This window comes from Plasmodium gallinaceum (assembly GCF_900005855.1).
Source record: "Plasmodium gallinaceum strain 8A genome assembly, contig: PGAL8A_v1_76, whole genome shotgun sequence".
Classification (NCBI taxonomy): Eukaryota; Apicomplexa; class Aconoidasida; order Haemosporida; family Plasmodiidae; genus Plasmodium; species Plasmodium gallinaceum.
Genome location: NW_021628238.1, coordinates 614,493 through 623,923, shown reverse-complemented (window position 1 = coordinate 623,923; position 9,431 = coordinate 614,493). Strand labels below are relative to the sequence as shown.

The window sequence follows — 9,431 nt, the reverse complement described above, 5'->3', positions numbered from 1 at the left end:
TCAACATTGTTAAATTGATTTATTAAATATGAATAAAATATGTATTTTAGAATTATTTTATGGAAGAATGTACGACACTTATTATAAACAAAACATTTTTAAATAATTATTATAGTTCATATATGAATATAGAACATTTTTTAATATGAAATTCAATTTTTTTTTATATGTTTTAAATATAATTTTCTAGTAATTTCTAATTGATTATTTCAGTAAAACAATTTATTTTTAATATAATTAACATAGTAGAATATTTAATGTTATAATACATTTGTTTTTTTTATATAAATACGTATATTAAAATTTTTTTCTTTTTATATTCTTTGTAGTAGTTCTATGATATGTTTACCACTCTTCTATGGAATTTTTTTTTTATTTAAATTTTATATAACTTGTTAAAGTTTTTAACATGTAAAAATTGAGAAAAAAAAAAATTTTGAACTAAAAAAGCGTGAAGTTTTTAATAACTTGTATAAAATTTAAAAAAATTTGATGTGTTTACAAAAATTTTTATATTTTTTATTTTTTTTTAAAATATAAAAAATTTTATGATTAAAAAAAAAAAATAAACATTATAAATTTGACTGTATAAAAATGGTTTTTAAACATGATACTTTAATGATTCAAATGATAAAAAACAAAAGAAAGATAAATAAATGAATAAATAAGCATATAAGATGTTTATTCCTCAAAGATTAATTGTTCATTATCATCATTGTTCTATAAATAATATTGGTGATATTTTTATAGATTATATAAACGTTCAATTATTTTTCCTCAAAAATTTTTTTAATTGTTCTTTAATACAATTCGTGGAAGAAATACATCCTTATAGTAACAATGGATCTTACCCTTACGCTTTTAATACATTAGAAGGAAACGTTTTACATGATACGGAAATTATTGATTATATGAAAAATGTTATAATAAATATTATCAATATCTTCAAAAAAAATATATATATATATATATATATATATATATATTTATATTTGTTATAATAATATTTTTTAGATTTATTTATTTGACTTGGCTGATTATGAAATGTATATTGGGTTAATAAATGAGCTTAATATAATATTGGTAAATTTAGCTAATAGGACATAAATATAAATATAGAAACTTATTTTATAAATACTTAAAAAAAGTTTTAAATAAATGATTTTTTTTTTCTAATAAATAAAATTACTTGTTTATAGATATATTATTTGTGGGTTGATGATAATATTTATAATAACTTTACAAAAAAAATATATAAAGATAGGTTTTTTTATTTATACTATATTTATTTAATAAGGTATAAAACTTTATTAATTTTTTATTTATATAATTTTTATAGTATTATATATATTTTTCTTTTGTATATTATTATATTTTTTATATTAAAGAAAATTAAGGAAGGAAAATTTAGAAAAATGCCAAATGAGAGGATTAGATAACCATAAATTGGTTAGTATTATAATTTGATATTCATGTGTTTTTATAAATTGTAGACATATATATTATAATAATTATAATTAATATTAAAACAGTAATTGGTTACAATTAAATATATTCTGTTTTCTTCTTAGAATATAACAAGGTTGAAAACAATACTAAATATATTAGATGAAACTATAGGTAATAGCGTTAATTCAACAAATAGAAGTGATATTTGTTATTTCCATTCTGTATGCTTTTCTGTATTATCAATATTTTATTCTATACCTTCTAAATGTAAAACAAAAACAAAACAAGAATATAAAAAATCAAAAGAAAAAGTTTTACTAACACAGATAAGATCATTTTTTATAATTTTTTTTTTCTTTTTTATAGTTAACAAAGAATTGCAAGCCGTTTTAATATCAAGGCCTAATTTGATAGAATTTGTTAAAAATATAAATAATAAGTATAAAATTTGGAAAAATGAGAAGGTTTTTCTCTCAGGTATTAATGATGTCTTCTTCAAAAGTATGTAGTATCAAATCTTGTTAATTGTTACATAATTTTTTCCATAATATTTATATTTTCATTTATTTATTATTTTTAATTTATTATTTATTTATTTATTTTATTTGATATTTATTTTATTTTATTTTTTTTATTATAAATGGAAAAAACATTTTGTAATGAAATAAAATTATTTGTTACTAGAAAAAAAGATAAAATTATAGAATAAGTTTTCTTATTAAAAATTAACAAAATTATGTTTCATCATAACACAAAAAATATAATAAAAAAGAAATGATATTAAAAAAAAATAAAATGAATTTTTAATATTCACTTTCATAAATATAGAGATATTTTGTATTGTTACTCATTTTTTATAAAGAACTTATGTAACGGTAATTTCAAGACATAAAAAAAGAAACTAAATAAAAACATTTATTTTAAATTATAAAGTAAAAAAATTGAAATAATAAGAGTAAATATATAAAATGAATTAAAATATTTATGTATTTCAAATAGAATACTTTTTTATTAAGTATTAATTTATATATTATCTGCAAAAAAAAGAAAATTATATCCTTGATTTATCGAAATAAATCAGGTCTATAACCATATTTTTTTAACCACCCTTCTCTGGCAGTTTGAAAAAATGCCATTTTTGCCATTCTAGTAAATTTATAAATTCCTCTAGAATATCCTCCTTGTATACACCTCATACGGATTCTGTTAACGCCAACCTGAAATTATGAAACAAAATAATTATACAAATGAAAAAAAATTAAAAAAGAAGAAAATAAAAAAAAAAAAAAGTGAAAAATACATATTATAAAAATCAAGAGTAGTATTGTTAAAATATTAGTATATATTGATATTCCTTAATTAAATAAGCACATAATTATATTTATTAAAAATAAATTAATACTTTTTACATTTTTCACATTGCAGAAAATATATATATATATTTTTATTTATAAAAAAAATATTACAATATTCATACTTTATTATTGATTCTGATCTGCCCTTTAAAACCTAAATTTTCAAAAATATTTTTGTAAATTCTTGTATTAACTTCCGATTCCATAAAAGCTCTTCTAGCCAAAATATCTCTGAACACTCTTCTATTATAACTGGGGAAACCTAAAGGTACCTGGTTCAAATAAGGTCCAGGATTTCTTGCTGCCATTTCAAATTTAAAAAAAAAAAAAAAAAAAAATATACATATATATATATATATGTATATATTGAATAAATTATGTTAATAATATTTAGATTATAATTAATTAAAAAAAATTATATTATATAAAATAAATTTTAAATTAATATTTTTACAAATTTGTTTTTTTTATTTTTAAAAATAATGTAAAAACAAATGAATTCATTTGAGTCTAGAAATATATTTACATTGTAAAAAAAAAAAAAATAAAATTTTTTAATTTAAATTATATTATTATGTCTGTATAAAATAAAATGAAAATTATTTTTATTTTATTCTTATATACAAATCTTTTTGTAAAGAAATAATTTTTGAATTTCTTCTCTTGCTTTTATTTATAAAATAATTATATATTTTTCTCTCTAGAGTTGCATATATATATTTTTTTTGTTGAAAAATGAGAAATAAAAAATATATATGTTCATATAATATATATGATTCTATAAAAAAAAAAATTAAGATTAAAGTATGTTTATTAAAATCATAAAATTTTATTTTGAAAGTTGGGAAAATATTAAATGAAATAAAAATTTTAACGCTTTAATTTATATGTATGTCAGATAAATATATCTTCAAATAGTTAAAAAAATTAATATTCCCTTATTTACATAAATTATAAACCTGAATTTAACAACATAAAATTTTGTTATAAAAAAGTCTAAGGAATATTAAAAAAGTATTTGTCACATATAAGATGATAAAATATGAAAATTAGTTAAATAGTAATCGGGTATTTTTCATAATGTTACACAACATATAAAAAAAATTAAAAAAAAAAAAAAAGTAAAATAAAATATTATATTACATCTCAAAGAAAGTAAAATATTTAAAATAACAAAAAAAGGAAAGAAAAAAAAAAAAATAATCAAATTATTATATCATTATTATTATTGTTGTTATAGATGTTAGTGTAATATAGGTATTTATATGTGCATATAAAGAAAGAAATTTTTATTCATTTTTTTTTTTTTTTGTTAATACTATATAATTTTAATACTTATTCTGGCAAATATTTTGGTTTAACGGATATCATTTTTACTTTTTTATTGTTTATTGTTTGCGAGCTAACATTGCATATATTTTTAATAAATTTTTGTACGAGAAGAAAACTCTGATTTTTCTCTTTAATATTTAAAATATCTAATAAGGTCAATATGTCCATTTTTCCATTATTTTTTTCAATAATTTTTAATAAAATTTTAGCACAATTTTCTTCTTTTATTTGTATTTCTTTATTTCTAATTTTTTCTTTAATATAGTCATTGAAGTTACAATTTTTTTTATTTTTTACTGATTTCTTTTTTAATTCTTCTTTCTCATCTTCATCGTCTTCATCTTCTTCATCGTCGTCATCATCATCATCATCATCATCTTCATCATCGTCATCATCTTCATCGTCATCATCATCGTCATCGTCATCATCATCATCATCATCGTCATCCTCATCGTCATCATCATCATCATCATCTTCATTTTTTATTTTTTTGTTATGTTTATATTTTTGCTTTTTATCACTATCACTATTATTATTCTTTTTGGTTTTATTTTTCAACTTCTTTTTTTTAATATCCATTTTCTCTTTTTTGCTAATATCTTCATCATCATCATCATCATCGGAATATTGATTTAATTCATCATCTTCTTCATCATTAACTTGTTGTTTTAGTAACGATCTCATAGCTTGGCCATAAGATGTTAATTTTGATTCATCATTATTTGAATTGTTATCTGAATCATCATTTTCATCATCATCATCATCAAATTCTTCTTGAAAAGAATCATCAACATTTAAATCTTCATCATCACTCTTTTTTCCATCGTCATTATAATCCCAATTGACTTTACTTTTTCTAAGAGATGTAATGGCCAAAGCTGAATTAACATATTCAATTTCTTCTTTATTTTCTCCTCTTTTTAATTTTATCAAATTTTTTAACCTTTTTTTTTCTTGTCTTTTCAATCCTAAATCATCATCATCATCATCTGAGGAAGAACTTCTTTGTGATACTTTTTTTTTTTTCTTATTTTCATCCTTTGCTTTTTTGTTTATTTTAGTGCTTTCTTCTTTATTTTTCAGTCTTTCTATTATATCATCTAATCTTTTATTATTATTTTCAGCTTTCAATTTTTCATTTGGGTAATCTGGATTAAATTTATTTAAAGTTTTAGCTGACAGATCTGGTTCAAATACGTGCCAACTGGAGAGAGGATAAATATCTGAATATTCTTCATTTTCAATTAAAGCAAAAAAAACATCTGTATCTAAATTACATTTTTTAGATATATATGATTTGTGATTTATCTTTGTTTTTTCATTGGATGAATTTTTTAATAACCAATGAAATGTATTATTTTTTTCATTTTCTACAGAATTCTCAAAGTTATTTTCATCTTTAGACTACAAATTATATTAAGAATTATATAAAAATATTAATAATCAAAAATAAAATTAAATAGATAAAAATTAAAACATATTATAACAATAGAAATAAGTTTTAATATAATTTTATTATAAAATTTTTTTATAAAATATTATTTAACTTATTCATTAAATAAAAAGAAAATACAATAAAAATCTATTTTAAAATGATATATCATGGAAATATATAGAAATTTTTTCATTAAGCAAATTATATAAACATTTTCTAATTACTATAAATGTTATGGGTGAACTTAACTTGTTTATCTCACAATTATCATTAAAGCGAGAAACAAAATATTTTATATTATCGTCAGTTTTATTAATTCTTAATCTTTTATTACCATATTTGGACGATGTAAAATCTGAAAATTTTAATGATTCATTTGTTTCATTCATTTTTTTTTTTTTTTTTAATAATAATTAATTTAAATATTATTTTATTTTAGGTGTATTCATATTTAAAACCAAAAAATTAAATAGATTTTAATAAAATATGCATATAATTTTTGTTGAAATTGATTAATATGAAAAAAAAAAAAAAAAATAAAATAAAATAAAAATGAACATAATAATATATTTACAAAAAAAAAAAAAAAAAAATAATGAGAATAAAATAAAGCTAAATGAAATTAAAAAAGTAAAGGTAAACAAAAATAAAATAGTCTAAAAAATATATATAAAAATAAAACAAATAACAATGGTTAAAAAAAAAAAAAAAAAATAAATATACATAATGCATTCATTTTTTTTTTTTTCTTTCTGATAAATTTTATATATATATATATAAATTTATATATATTTTAATATTGAAAAAAGATTATTAAATAAACTTAATTTTTATATGAATATAAACAAGAGAATAAAAAAAAGAAAATGATTTAAATCAATATAAAGTGTGACTAATGGCAATAAAAAATAAGAGAATTAAAAAAAAAAAATCGCAAATTAATGGAATTTTAAAAAAAAAGAAAGTAAATTTTATAAATGAAAAAGAAAATGATTTGAGTGACAATCCGTTTATGCAAAAGGAAGAAATTAAACCATTTAACTTAAAGATAGAACATGAAGCAAGTGAAGATGAAGTTCAAATAGGTAAATATATAAAAGAAAATTTGAAAAGAAATTCAGTTGATGTTGAACCAAATTATAAACAAAACATTTTTATATATTTTGTCATTTGTAATATAATTTTTCTTTAGATAAATTTAAAGAATTACTAAAAAGAAGAATAAAACAGATAAATAAAATAGTAGAAAAAAATAAGAAAAATTTTGAAACAAAGTAATATCAAATAAAAAGGCATATTTTAATTTATTAAAATACATTATTTAATAAAAATATAATGTATCAATACTTTATTTATTTTTTTTATGTTTTAATTTTTTTATATATAAGATTATGTTTAAACATATGTTTTATTATTATTATTTAGGAGAAATTATTATCAACACTTTTGTCTATACCAATTTTTTAATGGTTTTTTTTTTTTTTTTTTTTTTTCAATTTATAGTAAAATGTACGGGGATGATATAGAAAAATCAGGGAAAAGTTGGTACGAAGACAAATTAGTTAATGATGTTCCAAGGAAGTTAACAATTATTTGAAGGACAAAAAAGAAAAAATTATATGGCTATAAAAGAAACATTTATTTTTTATATTTAAATTCCCTTTTTTTTTTACCAATATTCATTAGTGATATATATTTATATAGTTATTTAGTTTGAACACATTGTTTCATAACAAATCTTTAAAGCCTTTTAATTATAATTTGAATAAAATTAACATAAAATTATATGTGTTTTTTAATTTCTTTATTGTTACAGATGATAATTAATGAAAATAAAAAATTATTATACAATAATTTTATTGTATATCTTAATAAAATTACAAATTTTTAAAATATTTGGACGAATAATTTTTACTTTTAATATCTAGAGTTTTTAATTATAGTTCATTGTATGAAAAAAATTAAAATAAAATGTAGTAGATCGTTTATTTTTTGAAAATTTATATATATATATATATATATATATATATATATATATATATATATATATATATATATATATATTAAAATTATAAAAATTTAAGTATATTTTGTTTGTAAAAAAAAAAAAAAAATTCATTTATATAATTTTTATTTATTTTAAAAATTAAGTAAATCATAACGAGAATTAATTTATGTATGCAAAAATGAAAAATTATAGTTGAAAATAATATTTTTTCTTATAAGCTCATATAAAACACCATATTATTAAAATATATAATGAAGTAATTAATTTCTATAACTAAACGGTAGCTTTAATTCCTTTTAGGTTTTGATATGTCTCTAAAAAGTCTGACCATTCTTCATAAGGAGATTTATCGAATTTTGTTACTTTCCATAGATCAGGCGTTAAATATCCGTATGTTTTACTTAAAGCATTAAAAATAGCCTAAATAAAATAATAAAAAAAAATAATATTCTCATAAGTATAATATATACAATTAAAATGAGTAAAAAAAAGTGTCAAAAAAATGTGCATATACATGTGAAAAATCTTATGTAAAAAAATTATAAGTTTAAAGGATTATTTTTTTAATAATATTACCCTTAAAAAATTTCCTCGAGTTTTTGTCTTTCCACATGATGATGAGAAACAATCTTTAATTCCTGCAAAGTTTAACATTTTTTTTGTGGTTGGAGCACCAACAATTTGTGTACCTCTTGGAGCTGGGACTAAACGAATACGAACACTTCCACATTTTCCTGATACTTTCATAGGTACTGTATGTGGGTCTCCAATCTTATTTCCCCAATATCCACGTCTTACTGGTATTAAAGAAAGTTTTGCTGCAATAATTGCACCTCTGATAGCTGTTGCAACTTCTTTTGCACACTTTACTCCCAAACCACAATGTCCATTTCCGTCTCCAATAGCTACGAATGCCTTAAATCTTGTTCTTTGACCTGCACGAGTTTGTTTTTGTACAGGCATAATTTTAACAACGTCATCTTTTAATGGATGAGCACATTCATTTGGTTGAAAAAAATAATCAATAATTTGATATTCTTTAATAGGTAAAGAATGTAAATATATTTCTTCAATAGATGAAATTTTTCCTTCTTTTACTAATCTTCCTAATTTTGTTACTGGTACCCAATTCTTTAAATCATCTTCTGCTGAACCTCTTCCTCTAAAAATTACAAATATTTCATGTTATTTTTTAATTTATATAATGCTCTTTCTTTTTTTTTAAATATATATATATATATATATATATATATATTTTTTTTTACCTTCCTCTTCCTCTTCCTCTACCTCTTGTTCCCCTAACACCTCTTCCAAACCCCTTTGAAAAGCCTCCTCTATCTGCTTTTCGTTAAAAAAAAAAATTATAATAAGTATTATACATCTTATTTAAAATAATAATATTAAATATATGACTTATTTTATATAAAAATAACTATATGTACATAATTTCTCAATAATATAAAGTTGTAATAAAAAAAGAAACATTAAAAAAGTTTCATATAAATAATTTATTATTTTACCTTCCATTGTTTATAATCAGTTAATATATTAAATATATCAAGTTATTTCTTTCAAAAAAAAAACTATTTTTATATTTTCGATTTTATATTATATATATTTTTTTTTATTTATTTCACTTTAAATTTTATTTTTTTTATTTTTTTTATATTCAAAGTATTTTTTCTTACATAACGTAAAAATACTATTTTACTTTTAATTTTTATAATTTAATTTTTTTTTTTTTTTTTTTTTTTTTACGTAATATTGCCTCCGTTTCAAAATTTTTATTTTTTTTATAGAAAAAAAAATATAAAGTTAAAAATACCTGTGTTATTTAATTGCGTTAAAAAAA

At 18.2% G+C, this 9,431-nt stretch overlaps 5 protein-coding genes across 5 annotated transcripts; 2 read left to right on the top strand and 3 right to left on the bottom strand.

Annotated features, from left to right (window-relative positions):
• Positions 1 to 677: 677 nt before the first annotated feature.
• Positions 678 to 1,958, top strand: PGAL8A_00206600 (conserved Plasmodium protein, unknown function; the record flags this gene model as incomplete). The annotated part of the gene is made up of 6 exons (XM_028670764.1): positions 678 to 920; positions 1,015 to 1,083; positions 1,200 to 1,297; positions 1,389 to 1,449; positions 1,572 to 1,716; positions 1,816 to 1,958. The coding sequence occupies 6 exons, from the start codon at positions 678 to 680 to the stop codon at positions 1,956 to 1,958; spliced, it is 759 nt and encodes a 252-aa protein (XP_028527484.1).
• A 555-nt stretch (positions 1,959 to 2,513) lies between these two features.
• On the bottom strand, positions 2,514 to 3,112 carry PGAL8A_00206500 (mitochondrial ribosomal protein S14 precursor, putative; the record flags this gene model as incomplete). Its single annotated transcript, XM_028670763.1, has 2 exons — positions 2,514 to 2,666; positions 2,927 to 3,112. The coding sequence occupies 2 exons, from the start codon at positions 3,110 to 3,112 to the stop codon at positions 2,514 to 2,516; spliced, it is 339 nt and encodes a 112-aa protein (XP_028527483.1).
• A 1,027-nt stretch (positions 3,113 to 4,139) lies between these two features.
• On the bottom strand, positions 4,140 to 5,960 carry PGAL8A_00206400 (conserved Plasmodium protein, unknown function; the record flags this gene model as incomplete). Its single annotated transcript, XM_028670762.1, has 2 exons — positions 4,140 to 5,540; positions 5,796 to 5,960. The coding sequence occupies 2 exons, from the start codon at positions 5,958 to 5,960 to the stop codon at positions 4,140 to 4,142; spliced, it is 1,566 nt and encodes a 521-aa protein (XP_028527482.1).
• Positions 5,961 to 6,466: 506 nt separating this feature from the next.
• On the top strand, positions 6,467 to 7,168 carry PGAL8A_00206300 (conserved Plasmodium protein, unknown function; the record flags this gene model as incomplete). Its single annotated transcript, XM_028670761.1, has 3 exons — positions 6,467 to 6,656; positions 6,764 to 6,845; positions 7,075 to 7,168. The coding sequence occupies 3 exons, from the start codon at positions 6,467 to 6,469 to the stop codon at positions 7,166 to 7,168; spliced, it is 366 nt and encodes a 121-aa protein (XP_028527481.1).
• A 684-nt stretch (positions 7,169 to 7,852) lies between these two features.
• Positions 7,853 to 9,106, bottom strand: PGAL8A_00206200 (40S ribosomal protein S5, putative; the record flags this gene model as incomplete). Its single annotated transcript, XM_028670760.1, has 4 exons — positions 7,853 to 7,999; positions 8,156 to 8,741; positions 8,845 to 8,920; positions 9,100 to 9,106. 4 exons carry the CDS (start codon positions 9,104 to 9,106, stop codon positions 7,853 to 7,855), a joined length of 816 nt encoding a protein of 271 aa, XP_028527480.1.
• Positions 9,107 to 9,431: the final 325 nt, after the last annotated feature.